General features: G+C 42.0%; 1 protein-coding gene across 2 annotated transcripts; it reads right to left on the bottom strand.

The window, feature by feature from the left end:
* Positions 1-2,538: 2,538 nt before the first annotated feature.
* LOC105009699 (glycoprotein-N-acetylgalactosamine 3-beta-galactosyltransferase 1-like) lies at positions 2,539-9,480 on the bottom strand. Of its 2 annotated transcripts, none has more exons than XM_013136596.4 (4): positions 9,404-9,480; positions 5,450-5,642; positions 3,290-3,945; positions 2,539-3,028 (listed from the first exon to the last, which is right to left on the bottom strand). In XM_013136596.4, exons 2-4 carry the CDS (start codon positions 5,619-5,621, stop codon positions 2,852-2,854), a joined length of 1,005 nt encoding a protein of 334 aa, XP_012992050.2. In that variant the 5' UTR covers positions 5,622-5,642; positions 9,404-9,480; the 3' UTR covers positions 2,539-2,851. The 2 variants fall into 2 exon arrangements, with proteins under 2 accessions (XP_012992050.2, XP_012992051.2); XM_013136597.4 differs by having other exon boundaries at positions 2,539-2,971.
* Between the last annotated feature and the right edge of the window lie 15,447 nt (positions 9,481-24,927).

Below are 24,927 nucleotides of genomic sequence, written 5' to 3'. Positions count from 1 at the left end.
CAAGAACAGATGTAAGATTAATAAAGAACAATGTAGTACAAGGAATCCAAAGAACTGTTGTTGTATATTTTAGAACCATTACATATAGGTTACATCTAGAACTGATATGAGAACCATGAATAACCATTTTAATGATGTCTCCGAAGCACTATTATTGGAAATATCAACAACCATTATGTAGGTTCAATTCTGGACAGATATAAGATCCACAAAGGACCATTGTTAGTGAAGTCTCCAAAGAACCAATGTGAGATAAGATGAGGAGCATACAAATTAAGGTCTACTTAGAACCAATATGGGATCTTAGAAGAACCCGTTACAAATGGGTCTACTAGGATCCAACATGGGACCTCTGAAACCAATATAATTAATGATTGATTCTTTATGTACTACCATGAAGAAACATAAATTGTTCCTTCTACAACCATTTAATGTTAGTTCCAAGTTACACTATAAGGTTCTCTTGACCCAACACTGACAGAGAAGCTTGTTTATACCACACTTCGGACACATTCCACACTTTGATAATTTGTAACAGTAATCCTGTGTTATCATCCTGAGCTAGACTCCATAACTCTGAAGAAGACATAAATACAATAGACTCTTGTAGTTTTCATATTTTAACAAAAGTCAATAGAGGTGAAGGTAAAGTTTTGGGGAAACATTTAAAAAATGTTATCCATTAATGCTGAACAACCTGGAGCAAATCTGCCAAGATGAATAGGCTGAAATCATTCTGACACTGTGTGCAAAACAGACTGTTAAAGCTGTAATGGTTTTAAATGGTGGTTCTACCACATCTTAATGTGTAGTGGTTGAATACTGACTCAAGCATCTTATTTCAGTATTTTATTTTACTTACAAGTATTTCTCATCAACAAACCCATCCATCCATCCATCATCTTCCGCTTATCCGGGGCCGGGTCGCGGGGGCAGCAGTCTAAGCAGGGATGCCCAGACTTCCTTCTCCAAAGACACTTCCTCCAGCTCTTCCGGGGGGACACCGAGGCGTTCCCAGGCCAGCCGGGAGACATAGTCCCTCATAGTCCTTCCCCAGGGTCTCCTCCCGGTGGGACGGGACCGGAACACCTTCCCAGGAAGGCGTTCCGGAGGCATCCGAAACAGATGCCCAAGCCACCTCAGCTGACCCCTCTCGATGTGGAGGAGCAGCGGCTCTACTCTGAGCTCCTCCCGGGTGACCGACCTTCTCACCCTATCTCTAAGGGATCGCCCAGCCACCCTGCGGAGAAAGCTATTTTCGGCCGCCTGTATCCGGGATCTTGTCCTTTCGGTCATGACCCAAAGCTCATGACCATAGGTGAGAGTAGGAACGTAGATTGACCAGTAAATCGAGAGCTTCGCCTTGCGGCTCAGCTCTTTCTTCACCACGACAGACCGATACATCAACTGCATTACTGCAGAAGCTGCACCGATCCGTCTGTCAATCTCCCGTTCCATCCTTCCCTCACTCGTGAACAAGACCCCTAGATACTTAAACTCCTCCACTTGAGGCAGGTACTCTCCACCAACCTGAAGTGGGCAAGCCACCCTTTTCCGACTGAGGACCATGGCCTCGGATTTGGAGGTACTGATTTTCATCCCCACCGCTTCACACTCGGCTGCAAACCGTCCAAGTGCATGCTGAAGGTCCTGGCTTGAAGGGGCCAACACGACAACATCATCCGCAAAGAGCAGAGACGAAATCGTGTGGTCCCCAAACCTGACACCCTCCGGCCCCTGGCTGCGCCTAGAAATTCTGTCCATAAAAATTACGAACAGAACCGGCGACAAAGGGCAGCCCTGCCGGAGTCCAACATGCACAGGGAACAAGTCTGACTTACTGCCGGCAATGCGGACCAAGCTCCTGCTTCGGTCGTACAGGGACTTGACAGCCCTTAGCAAAGGACCCAGGACCACATATTCCCGAAGCACCCTCCACAGGATGCCGCGAGGGACACAGTCGAATGCCTTCTCCAAATCCACAAAACACATGTGGATTGGTTGGGCAAACTCCCATGAACCCTCCATCACCCAGTAGAGGGTATAGAGCTGGTCCAGTGTTCCACGGCCTGGACAAAATCACACTGTTCCTCCTGAATCCGAGGTTCTACTATCGGCCATATTCTTCCCTCCAGAACCCTGTCATAGACTTTCCCAGGGAGGCTGAGAAGTGGGATCCCCCTATAGTTGGAACACACCCTTCGGTCCCCCTTCTTAAAAAGAGGGACCACCACCCCGGTCTGCCATCCCAGAGGCACTGTCCCCGACTGCCACGCGATGTTGCACAGGCGTGTCAGCCAAGACAGCCCCACAACATCCAGAGACTTGAGGTACTCAGGGCGGATCTCATCCACCCCCGGTGCCTTGCCACCGAGGAGTTTCTTGACCACCTCTGTGACTTCAGCCCGGGTGATGGACGAGTCCACCTCTGAGCCCTCATCCTCTGCTTCCTCAATGGAAGACGTGACGGCGGGATTGAGGAGATCCTCGAAGTACTCCTTCCACCGCCCGACGACATCCCCAGTGGAGGGAAACAGTGCCCTACCATCATCAACAAACCAATTTACAATAATAGATTCAGAGTCAGTGTTTACAAACAGAACAACATTTGTAAAGTTTTAGAATTGTTCAGGGGTTTGAATACTTTCGCAAAGGCACTGCAGTAATGAAACATTTCTGTGAGATTGTGTTCTCAGTCAACATACCTCATAAAACAAGGGTACAACATTTAATTAAAAAAATATATTGCACCCATTGGTTCTTATCAATCTCTTACTTGATTATATGTATTTGCAATCTTTAAGTCTTTGTCCACAATCAAGTGCAGTCGTCTGTTGTTGATGTCTCTGTATTAATCAGAGACAGTTGTGGTGTTGTTACTCTCAACTTCAGTTGCTGTAACATCAGGGTTGTATCTGTACTTGTATCCGTAGGGCCGTAGATGGTAGGTGAAGTATTCCAGCATGTACATCTGTACAGGATAGATATAGTGGAATGACACAGCATGATCTGAACAACATTCTGGGCCCTGGGGGAAAGAACAATTGTCTTATTGAGTATATAATGAAACCTGTCAAGAACATGTTCAAGCAGAAACTACAAAGCCATGAGTAAATATTTGCTAGTCAATCTGTATGTTCATAAACCACTGTGAATGCCAAACCCTAAGCACCAATGACACCTCTCTCATATACACATGATTAGAAGGGCATTACACGTTGCTCTGAAACTAATGGTAACATGGTTTTTTGAGTAAGAGTACAGGTGATTAGGTTTAGGCTACACTTACTTCTCTGGGTTTGTAGTGGTCATATATGAGATACCAGGGCCGTTTCCTAGGTTGCTGTTTGATCAGGTACTTGTCTGGTGGGTAGGGGTGAAACGTCTGTCTTCCCTTCACATCTCTCGAGTCCCCGGGCTCTACATTCATGGTCTCCATACACTTCCCCAGAGCCATGTCTTCTATGGTGGAGAAATGGGTACATTTCCCTTTGTCAAATCCCTCAATAAATCGTTTGAGGGCTTCTTTACTGAGAACATAGCCAGCTCCACCACTCATGTAACCCTGATGCACGAATGGGGCAAACCTTCGCCCAAAATACACAGGCTTCTTTGGGTCTTGTTTGGACAAGATGTGGCGGAGGTTTTCAATAACCACAAACGTGTCATCGTCAGCTTTGAGAAACCAGTCGTAGTCATTTCGGTGGTGTTGGTAAATGTACTGGAAGGCCCTGATTGTCTTCCAGTAAAGCTGGTCTCGTCCCTCAGAGACGTTGAGTCCCACTGTGGGGAAATCTGTCTCCACTGAGCTCATGTACAAGATCTTGTTACATCGTTTGGCCCAAGTTGCCCGAATGTGTTTGGCTCTAGACTCCAGGTTTCTGGGTCCAGTCATGATCCAACATAGAACTTGAACATTCTGGGACAGAGCACTCCCATCCTCATCTGGAAGAGAACATTTCAATGCACAGTAACTAATATAATGTGTACTCATCTAGCAGATAATTTAGCAGCTGTATTCCAGAGTGTTTGATTGTGACTCCAATTAGAGTAATTATTGTTTTCCAGCACAGCTCTCTGAAACACATCCAATATAACTCCAGGTTAAAGGCAAATCTTTGTTCTTAGACTTTGGCCCTACATCATCATTGCAAGAGGAGAAGACTGTCACAGTGCAGAGGCAGGGCTCGAGGCACAGAGCTGTAGTATATAGACATTCCTTTTAGAGTTAAACGCAAAACAACAAACCAAAACCACGGTCGCAGCCAAGCCAACAAGCAAAACAATGTGGAAAAGGGCAACTGAAATAGGATCCCCAATTAGTGCCAACAGTTGGCAGCTGCCAACAAAACTAAACATAAGGATATATAGAGGGCATCTCTACAGATCGGCCCTGACAAAAACCTTAGTAACTTCATGCTTTATAAAACATTTTATTATTAATATGTAATTATAATGGAAAGTCCATAATGTAAAAGAGAATAATAACATCCAGAAATTATTCTAAATGAATTCCAAATACAAAACAGACAACTATTGATAAGGATTTACCCCATTCAGTCAATATTTGGCAGATTATTGTTGCCCATTCTAGTTTCGTCTAGTTGGATGGGGATCTTTGCTAAACAACAATTTTCAAGTCTTTCCACACATTCTAAATTGGATTTAGGTCCAGACTTTCACTGAACCACTCAAGTAAATACAAAGACTTCTCCCGGAGCCACTGTAGCATTTTGGCTGTGTGATTTGGGTAAGTGTTGTTCTGATGCATGAATCTAAGCCCTGTCTGAGGTCTTGTGCACTCTGGATTAGGGATTTCTTCATTGACCTCTCTGTATTTTGCTTTGTTCATCCTTCCCTCAATCCTGACCAGTCTACCAGTCCCTGCCACTAAGAAGAATCCCCATAGCATGATGCTGCCACCACCAAGCTTCACGGTAAGGATGGTGTCCTCACAAAGATGTGCAGTGTTAGACTTATACAAACACAGTATTTTGTCTCATTAGACCATATAATCTTCTTTCACCTGGTATTAATTATGATATAGTTTTTGAAAGGAATTTCAAAAATTAAATAACTTTGGTACCAACCAGCCACGGGTATATTTCACCTGAAATCAAGTGAAACACCCTAAGTGAACACAGGTGGACTCCATTCAAGTAATTCCATAACTTCAAAAGAAAATTAGTTGCACAACAGCTCATTCATGTTTGTCATATTAAAAGGCCTGAATCCTTGTAAATGCGGTTTTATATTTGTAATAAACTGAGAACAATTTTCCAGTTTTATTTTTCCCTTTGACATTATGTACTTTTTTTGTGGTCACTGGCAAAATGTCCTTATTATCCATTATGATTTCATGTTGTCAGTCAATAAAAAGTCAAGGTTGTGACTGCTACTGAGAGGCATGGTAGCCTTTGGATATCTTTTTAAAAATTCAATTACCTACCTGGCAGTAAGTTTTTCTGAATCCATCTGTCATAATCAACTCCACTGGTGTGACCCAGTGAGAACAAAGCTGCTTCTGCAGTGCTGGTGTTGTAGTATACAAAGTAATAAATGGACAGAAATCCTGTACACAGACCAGTCACAAAGAACATATGAGAAACGTTGATTCTCATCCCTCTCCTTCAGTCAAAACCCTGTGAGTAAAAGGAAGAAAAGTAAGATGGGGAAGATAAATTAACACTTTTAATGTACAGCAGATGAAGATAAAACATATACAGGTGCTGGTCATAAAATTAGAATATCATCAAAAAGTTGATTTATTTCAGTAATTCTATTCAATAAGTAAAACTTGATTGTGATGCCTACAGAACTAGACTGAGAGACCATTTAAAGGCCTTTGCAGGTGTTTTGGGTTAAATAGCTGATTAGAGTGTGGCACCAGGTGTCTTCAATATTGAACCTTTTCACAATATTCTAATTTTCTGAGAAACTGAATTTGGGATTTTCATTAGTTGTCAGTTATAATCATCACAATTAAAAGAATTAAACATTTGAAATATGTCATGTCATGAATGAATATAATATACAAGTTTCACATTTTGAATGGAATTACTGAAATAAATCAACTTTTTGATGATATTCTAATTTTATGACCAGCACCTGTATATAGGATATACAGTATACATGGTTCTACTCCAAATAATAAAAATGGGAGAGCCACCATGTAGACTGGCTGCTCCATTATGTATGCCTTATGGTCTATACAGAGTTGAGCCAAAATGATTGTCACCCTTGCACATCATTCATATAGCTCACACTGTCTCTAAATCACATTGAATATTTGGTCACCAATATTTTTATTCCGCTGTTAATATTACAGAACCTAATACATCATTTTAAATCAGAAAATCAACAGAAATGGAATTGACAAAATTAATGACACCCTGCAGTAGACTCATTTTGACCCAGTCTCCTTGGATCCTCCCAAATGAAACAACTAGTTAAGCAAAAAGCGGAGAACCGGTGACAAGGTCATGGGTGGCCAAGGTTCATTGATATACATGTGTCAGGACTCAGCCCTCCTGAGCTGTGTCTGTCATTACATCTCCCCAAGTACCAGTCTCCTTGTTCCCAGCACTCCACGAAGGCACCCATAATCACCACTGATCCTGAGCACCTGCACCAGTCTACACACCTGGGGGGCGGATTGCCACTCTCCCTATAAATAGGAGAGTTCTGCTTTCAGTCCCTGCCGGATTATTGTACAGCCATGTAATTATTACAGTGGTCTCTACCTAATTAAGCAAGCTATCCTATTTCCTGAGTATCTTGTTTTTGTTATCTTCTGCTCACCGTGTTTTCTCCCCCGTTCGTTTCCAGCCCCTTGTTCCGAGACCCGTCCTGTGCCTCCCTCCCAAACCACCTTTCTGCCTTCCCGTTATCGACCTTCGCCTGGACTGACTCCCCACTCTGTTAACTGAACCCTGCCTGACTATTCGACCATTCTTGCCTCCCGGACTTCGTACCTCTGCTACAATCATCATCATTGTCCTTTTACCCCGGTGTCTGTATCTGCTTCTGGATCCTACCTCTGTCCTGAGTCCCGGGAATTGTGACAACGCGGGGTGTGAAGGCTGCCCCGTGTGGTCCAATCCAACAGACGAGATACTGTAGCTCAAATTGTTGAAAAAGTCAATGCTGGTACTGATAGAAATGTGTCAGAACACAAAGTGCATCGCAGTTTGTTGGGTATGGGGCTGAGTAGCCGCAGACCAATCAGGGTGCCCATGCTGACCCCTGTCCACTGCCGAAAGCGCCTACAATGGGCACGTGAGCATTAGAACTGGACCACGGAGCAATGGAAGAAGGTGGCCTGGTCAGACGAATCACGTTTACATCACGTGGATGGCCGTAAGCATTGTTGCAGACCATCTGCACCCTTCCATGGAAAACGATATTCCCTGATGGCGTTGGCATCTTTCAGCCCTGCCACAAAGCAAAAATGGTTCAGGAATGTTTTGTGGAACACAATGAGTTCAAAGTGTTGACTTGGCCTCCAAATTCCCCAGATCTCAATCCAATCGAGCATCTGTGGGATGTGCTGGACAAACAAGTCTGATCCATGGAAGAACCACCCCGCAACTTACAGGACTTAAAGGATCTGCTGCTAATGTCTTGGTGCCAGATACCACAGCACAGCTTCAGAGGTCTAGTGTCCATGCCTCGACTGGTCAGGGCTGTTTTGGCAGCAAAAGGGGGACCTACACAATATTAGGGAGGTTGTCATAATGTTATTGCTGATTGGTGTATATTGTTATGTACTGTATAGTTTACATCATACTCTTTTTTAAAATAGCTGCTAGTTACATTGCCATGGTAATTATTGCTATACTTGCTATATCGCTAATATTCAATACTTGTAATGAATACACAGGAGGGCAGGTATGGATCCAAGCGCAGAGCGCAGCAGCTTTATTAGCTAATTTCCCAGGAGAATGCTGAACTCATGGTCCAAAGGCAGGCAATAGGTCATACCCAATAAACACAGGATGGAGAGGTGATGGCACAGGTAAGGGCAAGGCAATAACGGAGTAGAAGCTAAACAGGCAGAAACTTGTACACAACAATATCAATAAACAGTAAGCGGAAATAAACAGGCTCAGAAGAGTTGGCGAAAACAAAGAATACCTCACGAAGGCTAGGGAGAACTGAACAGAAATAAATAGGGAAATAAACCATATGCCGGTGGGGAAACAGGTGATTAGAATGAGGGTGATTGGGATCTGATGACGTTCAGGTGCATTGGAGCTTGAGGTGTGTTCATGGGCGTGGGAGCTAGGTTGCGGACGCAAGCCGGAGGAGAACGTCACAATACTTCTACCCATTATTGTTTCATATTCCCATCCATACTCTTTAAAATGACTGCCTGTTTACATTGTTATGATCCGGATATATTTGGACATTGACACAATTTTCATTATTTTGGCTCTGTATGCCACCACAATGGATTTGAAATGAAACAACCAAGAAGCAGAAATGAACTTGAACTAAATAATCTGCATATACTCAAAACCTATGTTCAATATTTAATAATGTGATCGGGAGTCATTGGTGGAGACACTGGCCTGAGAAAATGCATACAAGAAACCAAAGAACTAAAACTAAACCCATATTCAAACTTTTTAAGAACTCCAAATAGGTATTCCCATTCAGATACATTAAAGAACAATGTTCACATTCACATTAAGGAGACTCAAAGATCTGCATCAAGCTTCTTCAAATTCGAAAATATTCTATTCCTCTTGTCAGGGATGTTCATTCCAAGATATAAACTGTATAGGAGGCAAACCTGGGCGTACCTGCCCCACCAATACCCACATTAGTAGTGTTAGCCAATAGTAAACAAAAGTGGTGAACAAAAGCCAGAACAAACATGAGACACATAGACAAACACACAAGTATCCCTCCCTCCAACAGTTTAACCCGGATCCATGTCTCTTATTTCTACGGAGACAGCTGGTGAAGTCTATGCTTTTCATAGCTACAGTGCAATTCGCTTCTATTTTACATTTACATTTCTGTGGGAGCCACTGCATCCAAAGAGAAAGGTTACCTAATTTATAAACGTAATTTAGGAAATTTGATATCGTACAAGGTTGAATGCTAGATGAAAATGATAAAGAAATTGGGTATTGTGTAGGAGGTTCACAGTGTGTCTCTTCTCTATCCACATGCTAAACTGGAACTTCTCTATTTTAATAGAACTATATCTAAAAATAGTAACTAAATGAAATTAGCTCAAACTGTTTGCAAACTCTATCTATATATATGTACATATATATATATATATATATATATATATATATATATATATATTTATAAAATAAATATTATCTCCCACCCACCCAACCACTACAACAATATTGGTCTTTTAAACTTAAAAAAATGGGCTTGCCTGTTCGCAAAGGTTTTTCCTGCTGCTCTTTGATTCTGTATAATGCCACAGTGTTGAAGTAAGGAGCAATATCCGCTTAGAATACATATGGATGAGAGTGAGTTTTATCAGCAAGGAAAGATAAGGGACCTCCTACTATTGTTGTCACGTCCAGTGAGATCCAACACCCTCTCCTTTATTTGGAGTCACCTGCATGTTCTCTTGTTCCTTTAACCAAATTGAAGATGTTGCTTGGACGACAAGGCCTTCTCATATGTGACACTATCTATGGAATACTTTAACTACAGTTAAGTATGCTATCTTAACACCTGCATTTCATGACCCATTCGTCTCGCTAGCAAGTGGAAGCTGTCGTGGCTGGGGAAAATTTGCTAACATCAAGTTATTACCACGATTGAATGAGGAGCAACAAAAACAACATTCGCTACAGAAACGCTTGTTGTGGAATGTAACGAAAACTGGCTGACTTTGTTAGCATTTCATGGATGAATTATCAACGCACTCAAACTCTTCTTACTAAGCTGACACGTGAGCATCTTCCACCTTGCACTCAACACAAAGTTTGGGCTAATCGTCTATCTGGAGTGGTTTAACTTCGCACTCAAACTTGTATGAAAAGCAAACGACCACGTTTCACAGAACAAACTCAATTAGTTGTTTCCTGTTTCTGTGGATTATCCTGGGCACATTGCTAAAGACCAACAATGCATGCCATATACCTCCTGCTTCGCATTGTTCTCCTATTAATGACTTTTAATATTACCTCATTTTATACGGTTTCATTTGACCAAGTCCCTGACGATATAAATGGCTTCCATCCTGAACTCTCCTATATTGTACTTATGCATTTTTCTTGCACTGCATTCTACCAGCCAGTCATTAAATACAATTTATTTTCTTGTAATATACATTTCTGTGTTCTTGGTAAGACTGTCATGGAAAGCATTGATGTTTTAATATCAATCGGCCAATCTCATAATCATGATTCTCACTGTTCCAAAGCTGTTAGATTAAAATATCGTCTTTTAATAATTCTACTTCTTTTAATGTCAGGTAACATTAAGCCAAATCCTGGGCCTACACCCCCATGTATTAATTTACCTACTCCATCTGATTTTAAAGAACGAAATGGTCTAGGCTTCCTCCACATGAATGTTAGAAGTCTTGTGTCAAAAATGGACCTAGTCAGGGTTGGGGTGTCTACCTCAGACCCTGATGTTTTGGTTTTATCTGAGACTTGGTTGAAGAAATCTGTTTCTGATTCCGTCAAAGTAAGGGTGGTGGTGTTGCCATTTACATTAAAACCAGGTTTAATTGCAGAGTAACTAAATCTATCTCCCGTCCTAAATTATTTGAGTTTTTGTCTATTGATATTTCTTTCTCCTCCACATCACTTCTTACTGTCATTGCCTGCTATAAGCCTCCTTCTGCTGCTAAGGAGGCCTTAAATTCTCTAGCTGATGTATTAGTCGAATTACAGGATCGGGAAATTGTGCTTATGGGAGATTTGAACTGGGACTGGCTCTCGGCTAATTCTGATTGCCTGAAAAATGTCTGTAATGAGCTAAATCTTACTCAGCTTGTTTCCTCCCCTACCCGTCCTAATATAAAATTTCCAGATAAGTCAACCCTAATAGATCTAATACTCACTAACACCCCACAGAAATATAAAGGAATAGGGGTATTCTCTAATGACATTAGTGACCATTGCACCGTAGCATGTGTTAGGGACACCAAGCTCCCTAAATACAAGCCTCGCATTCTCATTAAAAGAAATTTTAAAAGATTTGTAGAACAAGCATTTTTACATGAATTAAACATCTGTGATTTTTCTAGAATTAGTCTTATACCAGATATCAATGTGGCATGGAACTATTTTTGCTCACTTTTTCTTTCGATTGCTGATAAACACGCACTCTTCACATGCTATAGAATTAAAGGGCGTGATAATCCCTGGTTCTCCAATGAACTGTCTTCTCTGATCCATGAGAGAAATGCAGTCTGGGTCTTGGCAAAGACCACAAACCTCCAATCTGACTGGACTAACTTTAGGTATTTTAGGAACAAGTGCACTTACCTTGTAAGAAAGTGCAAATCTGACTATTATCTCAAATCAATGACCACAAACCTAAATAATCCATCTAAATTTTGGAAGACAATAAAATCCCTTGAACTACCTCCCAGTGACTCGGCTCTCCCCAAGCATATAGTTAAAGATACCCAACAGATCTTTAACAAGAATGATATTGTTAATGCTTTCAATGATCATTTTATTAAGGCAGGGGATATATTTGAACAATCATATCCTGAAGAGATCTTACACCGCTATGTCTCCTCACCCCTCCAACACAATTCACCTGCTTCTCTGGTCAGTGAAGGTTTTGATTTTGAATCCATTCCCTCGTCTGCAGTGCTTAAGGCTCTTAAGGAAATTGACACTAGGAAATCAGCTGGCCCTGATGGCCTAGATCCTGCTTTATTGAAACTATCTGCACTTATCATAGTGGAACCTATTACATACATTTTTAACTTGTCCCTGTCTTCAAATGACATACCAGATGTTTGGAAATCAGCCCACGTGCTACCCCTGCTGAAAGGGGGGGACCCCTCCATTCTCGATAATTACCGGCCAATCTCTAAATTGTCTGTACTTGCAAAGGTCCTAGAGTCTTTAGTAAATACCCAACTTAAAGGCTTCCTACAAAATCATAACATACTTTGCCCAGAACAGTCAGGCTTTAGGGCTAAGCATAGTACCATTACAGCAGCTACTAAGGTGCTTGATGACATCATCTGTGACCTCGATCATAAGATGAGCTGTGCTGCCCTGTTTATTGACTTGTCAAAAGCCTTTGACACAGTTGATCACTGTATCCTGCTCAAGAGGCTCCGGGACATTGGCTTGGGGACTAAGGCAGTTGATTGGTTCAGAAACTATCTCGCCAACAGAACACAAACTGTAGTTGTCGATGGGCATAGTTCTGCCCCACTGGGGGTCCGGCAAGGTGTCCCTCAAGGGTCTATTCTTGGTCCGGTCCTGTTTACCATTTACATAAACACTATCGCCTCTGTAGCAGATAATGGCAAAATACACCTCTATGCAGACGACACCGTACTATATTGTTCTGCACCCACCCTAGCTCTAGCTTATCAATCACTACAGCAGTCTTTTAATTTATTGCAGGCCGCCTTCATTGAACTTAGACTGGTATTAAATATTGGTAAAACAAAGGTGATGCAGTTCACAAAGTCTCGCATAGTACCCGTATCAACCGCCCTAGCCATTTCCACACTGGATGGGAAGTGTGTTGAAAATGTTTCATCTTATAAATATCTTGGTCTGTGGATTGATGAAAAGCTAACCTTCAAAGTTCATATTGATAAATTAGTGAGAAAGCTGAGAGTAAAGCTTGGCTTTTATTTCTGAAATAAATCCTGTTTTACTCTTCAAGCTAGGAAGAAATTGATCAGTGCCACTTTCTTACCAGTCTTGGACTATGGGGATGTTATTTATATGCATGCTGCCTCTACCATGCTGCATGCACTTGACACAGTCTACCATGGTGCATTACGGTTTATTACTAATGCCAAGACACGCACTCATCATTGTCATCTTTATGAGGCGACTGGTTTTAGCTCTTTAGGTCTGCGTAGATGGTTCCATTGGCACATTTTTATTTATAAAGCTATCAATGGTATTTTACCCAGCTATCTTATTAGCTTGTTAACCAGGAAACATTCCATTTACAATCTCCGCTCCAATAACATTCTGACTCTGAATATCCCACGTGTAACAACTGAATTTGGTAAGACTGCTTTTAGTTATGTTGCTCCTTGGTGTTGGAATTTGCTCCAAAAAGTTTTGAAGCTTTCTGTTTTTATCCCACTTGAACATTTTAAACAATTACTTAGGCAATCCAAATCTGAACAATGCGCATGTTTTAAATAACCCCTTTATGTTATTTTTAATAATTTCATATGTTTTGTAAATTAATTTTGTTGTTGTGACTGTTTCTGTGATTCTGTGTAATTTGTGTAACTGTTGCCCCAGGGCTCCCTTGTAAAAGAGATTTGATTATCTCAATGGGACATCCCCTGGTAAAATAAAGGATAAATAAAAAAAATAAAATAAAAAATGTTCACCTATGTTCCCCATTTATAATAAACTGGGGCGATTCTAGGGTCAGAGCTTTAGGGGTGCTGAGCACCCAATGAGCCCCACTGCCACCACACACCCTCTTTTCACACAAAAACAAAAAATATGTCTATTGAAAAATAACTTTATCATTTTAACATTGGTTCAACTAACTCCAAAATCCAGAGTTTTCTTTTCTTTTTTTTTGAGACCTTTTCACCAGCTTAATTGTGAGAGTTCACACAGACAGCCCCCCTGTAACAAACACAAACCTTCTTCACTCAGCTGGTTTCCGGACCGTTAACTCCATGTGCCTCCTTTTGTATCAACAGTCATCAGATTGGTTAGATTAGATTCAACTTTATTGTCATTGAACAAAGTAACAGGTACTTGGACAACAAAATGTAATTAATCTTCTGTAAATTATTTACAAATGGCCATCTGTAACATATCTGGTTGCATGCCTGTCTGAACTTTCATAAACCAATATAAGTCATCAATAAATAATAATAAAACAGGCTTCACATCAAGAGCAAAAAAAAAAAAAAGGTAAAACCAAAAATTCCTTCTCATCCCTTATGGACTCTCCCTGTTGTTTTCCTCCTCCATTATTATGAAAAAATGTGGTGTAAAATAATGTTACAAAAAGTAAATGTAATATAGGCTACTTAATGCCAATAAATTAGTATAGGAGTATGAGTAGTTACTGTTTTGCTTGCCACTATTCTCTATATGTCAATTTATTGTTGTTGTTTCCTCACCTGGTACTTCCTGCATGCTCTCCCTTTCCCTTTCTCCTTCTCCATCTCCCTCTCTTTCCCTTGGCACTGACAATCAAATACAAATATATTGTAAGCAGGAGAGTTGAGGTCAGCTTGTCATGTCACAAAAATGTTATGGAGACCATTTACAGATTCTAAGGATATGATCAAAAGGCACACAGATGAGTGTCATTTTAAATGTCTTCATTATTATTATTATTGGGCTTAGAAACTTTTTTAAATCACAAATTTCTTTGTGGGTTTGAAATAAATAAAATAAATAAAAGCAGGGGACCATTGCCTAGATAATCTGATACAACAACAGATCGCTGGTTTGCATTATCTGTTACTTTCGCTTAACACTTTTCAGAAGAACAAAAAAAACAAAAAACAAGACAGAGGTCATTATGGACTGTCCCTAGTCTCTCACCTGAATCTGTCTTTTTTCTTTTAAAGAACTGTCATATGTCCATTGCTCACTGGCAGGCTGCACACACACGCACACACAGAGAGAGAGAAAGAGAGAGAGAGATAGAGAGAGAGTTCAGCCTGGTTCAGGTTAAATCCTGGTTCAGGTTAAATTTTTCGCGCTGCTGTTTTTGTTTCACGCTCTAGCAGTTAATAAACAGAACTGCATGCGTCTTGCGGAAGAACATTGTAACCGGCGCTACTTCTCTCCGTTTATGACTATGGACAAGTCACTCAGGTCCTGTGCTACTCCACAGCGGCGGCGACCCGCTGGACTAAAATAGTCCGAAAATAAACACTTATTATAGGTGTACCGTGATTCAGGATACTGACTCCAGTACTCACCGATATGTTTTCGGAATCGGAACAACTCTAGGTAAAAGGAAATAAGTGTGAGACACAGCTTTGGAGCAACTTAGTTGATTCACAACACTACATAACGGCTTCTCACTCTGCGTGTGTTTCTCGCGCTGGATGACGGTTGTGCTGAGCGGTGCAGGTACAGAGGAGAAGTAGAAGAGAAGAGGATGACACCATTTGCTAAGCGGGGATGTTTCATTTCATCCTTAACACATACATTTTAAACCACAAACTACGGAGTATGTTTTGGACGTTATTTAACCTTGTCAAAGACGAACAAAAATGTTAGAATAACTACATTTCTTACTCCAAGTTTTAGGGGTGCTGAGCTCCTTTTTAGGGGTGCTGAAGCACCCATAAAAAGGGGCTAGCCTCGCCCTTGAACTGTAGTCCATTAAAAAATAAATAATAATAATTAATAATTTACTGTATGATATTCAGTAAACTGTAGGCCATAACAATAAACTTTAGGATGTAACAATAAACTGCTGAAGTAACAATAAACATGAGGATATAACAATGAACTGTTGACCGTAAAAGTGACCCTATGTTTCCTATTCTAAAGTGTGTTCTTGTTATTAGCAAATACTCCCACAAAACACCAACATACCCATTGAAACACTTAGTTGAAGCACATCCTTCAACTATTTTGGAGTACTTATTATAACGCCAAAGGGCAATTCCACGCAAATGTCAACCTTGCTGTGAAAAATTTAAGTTATCATAAAAAAATCAAAACCCTTTCTAAGTTGTCCATTTGGATCTGTATTTTATTGTATTGATGTGCTGTCATGTAAATTTTAAGGACATTTCTGTTTATTCACCTCAGATAAGGTGTGCACAGATACTACAATTGCTTTTTTTATACAAACCTATTTCATGCTTTAAAAAGAGGGATCAAAGACTCCTTTAATTATACTTTATGTTGATAGTAAGGATTTTGCAGAAAGATGGGGGCATGACTAAGATATAAATACACTCACTTTGTTATAACTGCATTTCCCTTTACATTTATAAAGGCTATATTTAGGAAGTCACGACGCTTAAGTGCTGTGTCACGTCCGTAACGATTTAAAGAATAAGTTTAGATTGTATAATCATTATTATTACAATTAATTTGAAACTTTATGTACAAAGCCAAAATATGTCCATTCTAGTTATGATTGACAAATCATCTCACTTAATTGCTCTAAACAACCTAATTATGCGTTACGGACGTGACCGTTATGGACGCTTCACATTAAATCATGCATGATTTGACCAGCTTATATTTGTTTAATTAATTAATTCATTTATTTATTTCAAGCAATATAATGACACATTGCATTGCATTGCATCATCTTCCGCTTATCCGGGGCCGGGTCGCGGGGGCAGCAGTCTAAGCAGGGATGCCCAGACTTCCCTCTCCCCAGACACTTCCTCCAGCTCTTCCGGGGGGACACCGAGGCGTTCCCAGGCCAGCCGGGAGACATAGTCCCTCCAGCGTGTCCTAGGTCTTCCCCGGGGTCTCTTCCCGGTGGGACGGGACCGGAACACCTTCCCAGGAAGGCGTTCCGGAGGCATCCGAACAGATGCCCAAGCCACCTCAGCTGACCCCTCTCGATGTGGAGGAGCAGCGGCTCTACTCTGAGCTCCTCCCAGGGTGACCGAGCTTCTCACCCTATCTCTAAGGGATCGCCCAGCCACCCTGCGGAGAAAGCTCATTTCGGCCGCCTGTATCCGGGATCTTGTCCTTTCGGTCATGACCCAAAGCTCATGACCATAGGTGAGAGTAGGAACGTAGATTGACCGGTAAATCGAGAGCTTCGCCTTGCGGCTCAGCTCTTTCTTCACCACGACAGACGATACATCGACCGCATTACTGCAGAAGCTGCAACGATCCGTCTGTCAATCTCCCGTTCCATCCTTCCCTCACTCGTGAACAGGACCCCTAGATACTTAAACTCCTCCACTTGAGGCAGGCACTCTCCACCAACCTGAAGTGGGCAAGCCACCCTTTTCCGACTGAGAACCATGGCCTCGGATTTGGAGGTACTGATTTTCATCCCCACCGCTTCACACTCGGCTGCAAACCGTCCAAGTGCATGCTGAAGGTCCTGGCTTGAAGGGGCCAACACGACAACATCATCCGCAAAGAGCAGAGACGAAATCGTGTGGTCCCCAAACCTGACACCCTCCGGCCCCTGGCTGCGCCTAGAAATTCTGTCCATAAAAATTACGAACAGAACCGGTGACAAAGGGCAGCCCTGCCGGAGTCCAACATGCACAGGGAACAAGTCTGACTTACTGCCGGCAATGCGGACCAAGCTCCTGCTTCGGTCGTACAGGGACCTGACAGCCCTTAGCAAAGGACCCAGGACCCCATATTCCCGAAGCACCCTCCACAGGATGCCGCGAGGGACACAGTCGAATGCCTTCTCCAAATCCACAAAACACATGTGGACTGGTTGGGCAAACTCCCATGAACCCTCCATCACCCTGTAGAGGGTATAGAGCTGGTCCAGTGTTCCACGGCCTGGACGAAAACCACACTGTTCCTCCTGAATCCGAGGTTCTACTATCGGCCGTATTCTCCTCTCCAGAACCCTGGCATAGACTTTCCCGGGGAGGCTGAGAAGTGTGATCCCCCTATAGTTGGAACACACCCTCCGGTCCCCCTTCTTAAAAAGAGGGACCACCACCCCGGTCTGCCATCCCAGAGGCACTGTCCCCGACTGCCACGCGATGTTGCACAGGCGTGTCAGCCAAGACAGCCCCACAACATCCAGAGACTTGAGGTACTCAGGGCGGATCTCATCCACCCCCGGTGCCTTGCCACCGAGGAGTTTCTTAACCACCTCGGTGACTTCAGCCCGGGTGATGGACGAGTCCACCTCTGAGCCCTCATCCTCTGCTTCCTCAATGGAAGACGTGACGGCGGGATTGAGGAGATCCTCGAAGTACTCCTTCCACCGCCCGACGACATCCCCAGTTGAGGTCAACAGCTGCCCACCTCTACTGTAAACAGCGTTGGTAGGGCACTGTTTCCCTCTCCTGAGGCGCCGGATGGTTTGCCAGAATCTCTTCGAGGCCAGCCGATAGTCCTTCTCCATGGCCTCACCGAACTCCTCCCAGGCCCGAGTTTTTGCCTTCACAACCACCCGGGCTGCAGTCCGCTTGGCCTGTCGGTACCCGTCAGCTGCCTCTGGAGTCCCACAAGCCAACCAGGCCTGATAGGACTCCTTCTTCAGCTTGACAGCATCCCTTACTTCCGGTGTCCACCACCGGGTTCGGGGATTGCCGCCTCGACAGGCACCGGAGACCTTACGGCCACAGCTCCGAGCGGCCGCTTCAACAATGGCGGTGGAGAACATGGTCCACTCGGACTCAATATCTCCAGCCTCCCTCGGGATCCAGTCAAAGCTCTGCCGGAGGTGGGAGTTAAAGATCTCTCTGACAGGAGACTCGGCCAGACGTTCCCAGCAGACCCTTACAGTACGCTTGGGCCTGCCGAGTCTGTCCAGCTTCCTCCCCCGCCATCGGATCCAACTCACAACCAGGTGGTGATCAGTTGACAGCTCCGCCCCTCTCTTCACCCGAGTGTCCAAGACATACGGCCGCAGGTCAGATGAAACGACAACAAAGTCGATCATCGACCTGCGGCCTAGGGTGTCCTGGTGCCACGTGCACTGATGGACACCCTTATGCTTGAACATGGTGTTCGTTATGGACAAACTGTGACTAGCACAGAAGTCCAAGAACTGAACACCGCTCGGGTTCAGATCAGGGGGGCCGTTCCTCCCAATCACGCCCCTCCAGGTGTCACTGTCGTTGCCCACGTGGGCGTTGAAGTCCCCCAGTAGAACGATAGAGTCCCCAGTCGGAGCACTTTCCAGCACCCCTCCCAGAGACTCCAAGGAATGTTTGTGATGTCTGCTAAATTGGCAAATTACCTCCCAGGTGACATAGTAATGAAATGGGGTCACAATCTTACTAGTCAGGTTTGGAAGGATATACACTTATCAGCCAGAACATTATGATCACCTGCCTAATATTTCCCAGTAATCTAGTATCTAAAAAGCTCAGTGTGATACACAATAGCATTCAGCTAGCCAAAACTGACATTCTTGTGTAGTACAGTAAGCAGTCAGTGTCAACAGAAAAGTACAACAAAACTGATATTTGTATATGACAAACTATTTCCAGGGTTGACTGCCATGGTGAAAAAACCTTTGCCCAGTACGGCTCGCATGATGACAAAAAAACTTTGCATTTTGGTGGTATTGTCCAATTTACTGACAAAATAACTAGGTTTTGAAGCATGAATTACATGTTTTGGGCGAGTCCCATGAAACTGTGGTGATTGTGCTTATATAATAGGGAATGTTAAGACTGTTTCAAAAAATAAGTCAAAGCGATTGAGAAACTGTAACACGTCTTCAACCGGAAATGTAAAAGATTCAGTTCCATAATACTCCCACTAGAGGTCACTGTCACATGGAATAAAGTATTCCAGACTGTTCAGGTTTTGATTTGTCGAAGATCATAAAGGATTGAATTATTAATGTAGGATTCACTAGTCAGAAAGTGGTAAACTAATGTAACTGATGTGATTTTGTTTTTTGTATTAAACTTGCAGCTTGGAGCTTTAGCTCCTGTCACTGTCGTCTTTTGATTCAGTTGGTTCAATAGAGAGCGGCGTATCATGTACATTCTTATTTATCTGTAGTGATACTTGTGTTAATGCCTATAATGTAAAAGGTTAGACTCCTAAATGGAAATTAATAAAATACCATTTAAACTATTTACTGCTGCGAAAATAGTTTTTTTTACATTCACTTTAAAGTAGAATAAGCCTTTCTGATCCTTTGTCGGCTCTTCCAACCATTGTGAAGCAGACTTCACCAAGTGTTTAATTTTTCATCCACTAATAGGGAAGGTGAGCAGAGTTTAGACCCTCTGGAGACAGGTTAACCCTGCCCTCTAGGAAATGTTCCCAATAACAAAACATTCCAGAGGTAACACTACAGCAGAGGTATCTATCAAGGACAGCTGAGCTTTCTGTTCCATTTTCTGGACTGCTGGTATCCTAGTGAGTTTCAAATTGTGAATCAACCCATTTATGGAACTGTAAATTACAAAAATATAGTGAAGCCATGATATAATAAATTAATGTAATTTACTGCTCTCCTAGTATAAATACAACCATACATTTCCAGAGGACACCTACAGTTAAAGTTTAAAATTATTAATCAAATCGTGTTTATCTACAAAATTGTTCAGAATGCTGAGATATTCCACATTTGAACTTTCTCACCATTCTGTCTATCCGTTTGCATTGACTGGCTTTAGACACTTGTGGTACCACCCCCCCCCCCACCCTGAACCACCCTCAGTTAGCCAATACCCTTCCGGCCTAATCAGGTAAGGGGAATGAGACAAGTCACATTGTTTAGTCAGTCTTGTCAACGTTAGCAGAATTCTACAAAAGAAAACCTTAAAATTGCACATCTGCTTTGTTCAGTAATGTTCAAAACCTTTATTTTGAATTTAGCAACTGCTATTATATATCAACACGTCAAGTCATGAAGTACTATTAAAAAACAACTAGTGTCAACCAAAGTGCTGTACAATCAAACACAAAGGATATAGGATATCAAAAGGAAAAAACATAAAAGGCCTAAAACGTATAGCTAACAAAACATTTTCATAGGACATGAGACATCAACAGAAACCTCCTCCCCAATTGCGGACTCAAATGCTAAAGAAAAAAGAGGTCATAAGGTGGGATTTAAAAAACTTTGCTACTAGTAGAAGACCTACTATATGAAGGTAGGCTATTCCACATCTTTGGAGCAGCAACAGAAAAGTTCTCCTTTAAACTTCAATCGTGATCGTGGGGCACACAAAAGCAATTTGTTGGAAGACCTAAGGGTCCTTGAGGAAGAGTGCTGGCTAACTTCAGTTTAAATAACATCACTTGGAGACAAAGGCTTTATTACAAAGGTAATATTAGCACTCAGTTCTCATAAATACTGAGTTGTATTTGGACTGGTGCATCCTTTGCACTTTACTGACAAAAATAAATCTGTTCCAAAAGAGCTCTTGGACTGAACCTATAGGAAAAGCATGTTTCCAGGTTTAACCCTTGTGTGAGTATCATTTTAGAGGTCTGTGTAATAAGGTTCTATCTGGAACCACAAGTGTTCTTCAGGGATCTTCTAGAGGGACAGCCAAAGATCCTGTATGGAACTTTTTTCTGACTCAAGGCTCTAACAGGACAGGAAAACACGATTTGGAGCAGTCTTGGAGGAAAATCCTGGCAACTTTTGCTGTTCACTCTGAACACGACCAAAATGAGCACTGCACACATGAAGCTAAGATGTAAATCCTGACTGTGCTGCAGTTCTCTAACATTGTTTTAGTACATGGGATGTTTGTGTTGGTATCATGCACAGGCGAAACCAATGGGGTAACAAAGGGTGGCAGCTGCCACCCTACAAAAATATCTTGCCACCCTAGATGTCTGGATTGTCTGCTGTAATATATTCATATTGAATGAATAGTATTATAATTTTATCATTTAATCTTGCATTAAAGCAGCCATTTATTATAGTTTAGATATGTCTGATATTGTCTACTAGCTAATGTAATGCAATCGTCAGTATTATTGTTAAAGTTAGGGAACTAGCAAATTTGTAAACGGAGTAGCTTGCCATCATTGCCATGTAATGCTTGTCCTGATAGATAGCAAAGGGGCAATGAACAATGTTGATGTAGCTTGCTATGGATAATTAAATGGTTAATTTCATCTGTGGAGAAAGTTAAGGTTTATCTACAATAATTCTAAATTAGACATCTCTGGACGTCTATATAACATCAACAACAAGTGATGTGTGGTCATATATGATTAACATTTGTAATTACAATTTTGTTTGTATATTAATTTTCTACTCTATAACCTCAGTAGCCTATATTTACTGTTTGTTTATTATTTCAAGCAATATAAGGCATTCATTTTCAGGATGCATTGATTTATGCTTCTGTACTTGGCAGAAAAATATAAACAATGTATCCAAGTAAAATACTGCATCTTTTCCTTCAACTCACTACACTCATAGAGATTTTGCACACTCGAAAGACTCGTAACCAAACTTTGAACACAAACATAAAAGTGTAGAACGTGTATGATATTCATTAGCAAGACATTACACTGTCCATTTTCAGTAGCTGAATTTGTATAAGTGGACATAACGAACAACAGAATGATATGCCACCCTTGAAATACAACTTGCCACCCTTCTGCCACCCCATGTAAAATGTTCTAGAAACTGCACTGGATGTTTGTGTTGGTGTCGTGATGTTTGTGTTGGTGCCATGGGATGTTTGTGTTTGTGTGAGTTTGGTGTGAGAATGGTGGTGTCTATCCTACGTACATAGGACAAAAAAAAAAATGGACTGGGTTCCTGACGCCTCTGCAAGACCGGGTCCTACACAGGAGATGGTTGGATACTCGCTTCCCTTGCCCTCATTACTCCTAGCTTTCCCCCGGTAACTTTTGTTTGGTATAAGTGATAAACCTTCAACCATTCTCACTCACCCTTACTATACTGGTATGTGTTGACTTGCTGAAGATTCACACCATCATCAGAGTAATAGGGAAACCGTATAGGAGGAAAACACTGTGGCTCTGGGGTAGTCTGAGCGGTGACAGGGACTCATGTAGGGCAGGTTGTCATGTATAAGGGCAAAGATATGATTTGGTTGTCAGAATCACCTGGTATGGATGACCACCTAGGAGAGAGAGAAGTCCCGGGTTTTAACTGTTTCACCATCATATATTCTCCAGGACTTATGTTATGCCCTGGGACCTTTAAGGGTGTTATGGCTCTCAACACAAGGCTCAGTCCCTTGCAGTACGCAATCAGCTCTGTGTCCTCCAACAGAGACTCCACCTGATAGAGAGTGGGAAGTGATGTTTGAGGCAAGCCCACAGGGCAGCCCATAAGTATCTCATGCAAGTACCCCTTGCTGCAGTTGTGTTTATGGTGTATGATGAACAGCACAATGAGCAGCGCATCAGTCAATTTCAGGCCTGTGTCTTGCTCCATCTCGGCCAGTTGTGCTTTTATGACCCTGTTGTGCAATCCACCAAAACTGAGGATTGTGTGTGATATGACAATGTGGAATTTCAATTTGACACCTAGGGGATTCCCTGTCCACGTTTGTAATCAGTAACGTAATTTTTTGATTATTCAAACTCAGTAACGTAATCTGATTACTTTAGATTACTTTCATATTAAGAGGCATTAGAAAACAAATAGGAATAGCCTATATCCAATTAAAGATATCATATTGAAACTCTAACATCAATCAATGTTAGAGTTTACATAGCTGGTGTGGAATCTGAGCATTAATAATTACAATGTGAATGTACGTTCCATTGGAAGTGAATGTGCTGACATAGAGAACAACAGAAACAAATGTTTAGATTCCCTCTGTAGGTTGCGCTCTAATAACCACAGGAAAGTTTACATTGACCATTTGGCATGGGGGTTACTGTCTTGGAAACCTGATCTTTGCTAGGTAGACACAACCTTCAATGTATATATCAGCTTGTAACCAATATTACAGTGAGAAGAGTTTGAGTGAGGTGAGATTGAGGTTGTGTAAAGTAGACCAGGTCCTTAACCTCATGAACAAGACTATCTAATGCTGCAATAAATAATTGAATTATTCTCTCCCTTGACAACTGGGTATGTGATAATTATTTCAACCGCTATATGAAACGGCTGATTTCTAACACGATGCTGCCGCGACTGGATGGACAAGTTTTAACGATTCAACTGAACTTCGGCTGGAGAGCTTAGGGGCATCGATTTGCAATCGTGAGGAAGTACTTGTTTTCCCCGATTACTGGTTGCTGAGAACTGAACAGTGAGTCGTAAAACTACGGCATATAACAAACTGTCAAGATTGCAGCGTTAGTTAGTCGAACAAGCCCTATGATGACCCGACTAGGCCGTGATTTTTATCGCATGGAATCTGTCTGCGGGTGCGGACTGTCCATCTCAATATTTGCTGTATTTCGTGGGGCGTTGACCGGTGTGTTTCAGTGCTGAACTGTATTTCGTGTCGCCATAGTATGATGACACAACAATTTCCTTTTGAGGATTAGAGTGTGATACTGAATTTTTTTTGGTCCATTTGAGATCCAGGGCTATTCATAGTGGCCTAACGATGCCACTGCTTGTAACCACAGTTAGGAGGGTTCTGCATGAAGTCTATCTGGATATTTACAAACAGTCTCCATGGGATTGGAAAATGAAAGATCTCCATAGACACGCTCTTCCTTTGATCTCTTAAAAATTAACTGGGTTACCAATAATGCATTTACAACAATTGTTGAGGGAAATAAGTACAACATTGTTGGGAGGTAGATTACATTTTTTTATTAAATCAGAAAATACTCTTGAAAGGATAATTTTCAGTAATTCAGCAAGCCTTAATTTTGTAAATTCGTAAAGTAAAATTACTGTTAATGATGTTTGTCCTAATAAAACACAAATGTAGTGAAATCCTGAATGATGGTAAATATAAGCTAGCTATTAAGATAACCTACCTATTTGATGAGTTTCAGCCGCTTTCAGAAGATGGGCAGGGACTCTGTCCTGGCTTCCAGGGGAAGTTTGTTCCACCATTGCGGTGCCAAGACAGAAGAGTTTAGCCGTGAGGTTTGGGTGGCCAAAAGACTTGGCAGTGGCAGATCGGAGGGCACAAGAAGGGTGGTAGGGTTTAAGCATAGCCTGCAGGTAGGGAGG

Source organism: Esox lucius, chromosome 13 (assembly GCF_011004845.1).
Source record: "Esox lucius isolate fEsoLuc1 chromosome 13, fEsoLuc1.pri, whole genome shotgun sequence".
Classification (NCBI taxonomy): Eukaryota; Metazoa; Chordata; class Actinopteri; order Esociformes; family Esocidae; genus Esox; species Esox lucius.
Note: the sequence above shows the minus strand (reverse complement) of the source record. Positions and strands in the feature narration are given on the sequence as shown.

Bases quoted from the DNA above. Each gene is read 5' to 3' on its own strand.
- LOC105009699 (XM_013136596.4), bottom strand. From the start codon at position 5,621: ATGAGAATCAACGTTTCTCATATGTTCTTTGTGACTGGTCTGTGTACA. The intron at 3,946-5,449 runs GTAGGTAATTGA...GTTCTCTTCCAG, and splicing joins TCAGAAAAACTTACTGCCAG to ATGAGGATGGGAGTGCTCTG. The intron at 3,029-3,289 runs GTAAGTGTAGCC...TCTTTCCCCCAG, and splicing joins ACCACTACAAACCCAGAGAA to GGCCCAGAATGTTGTTCAGA.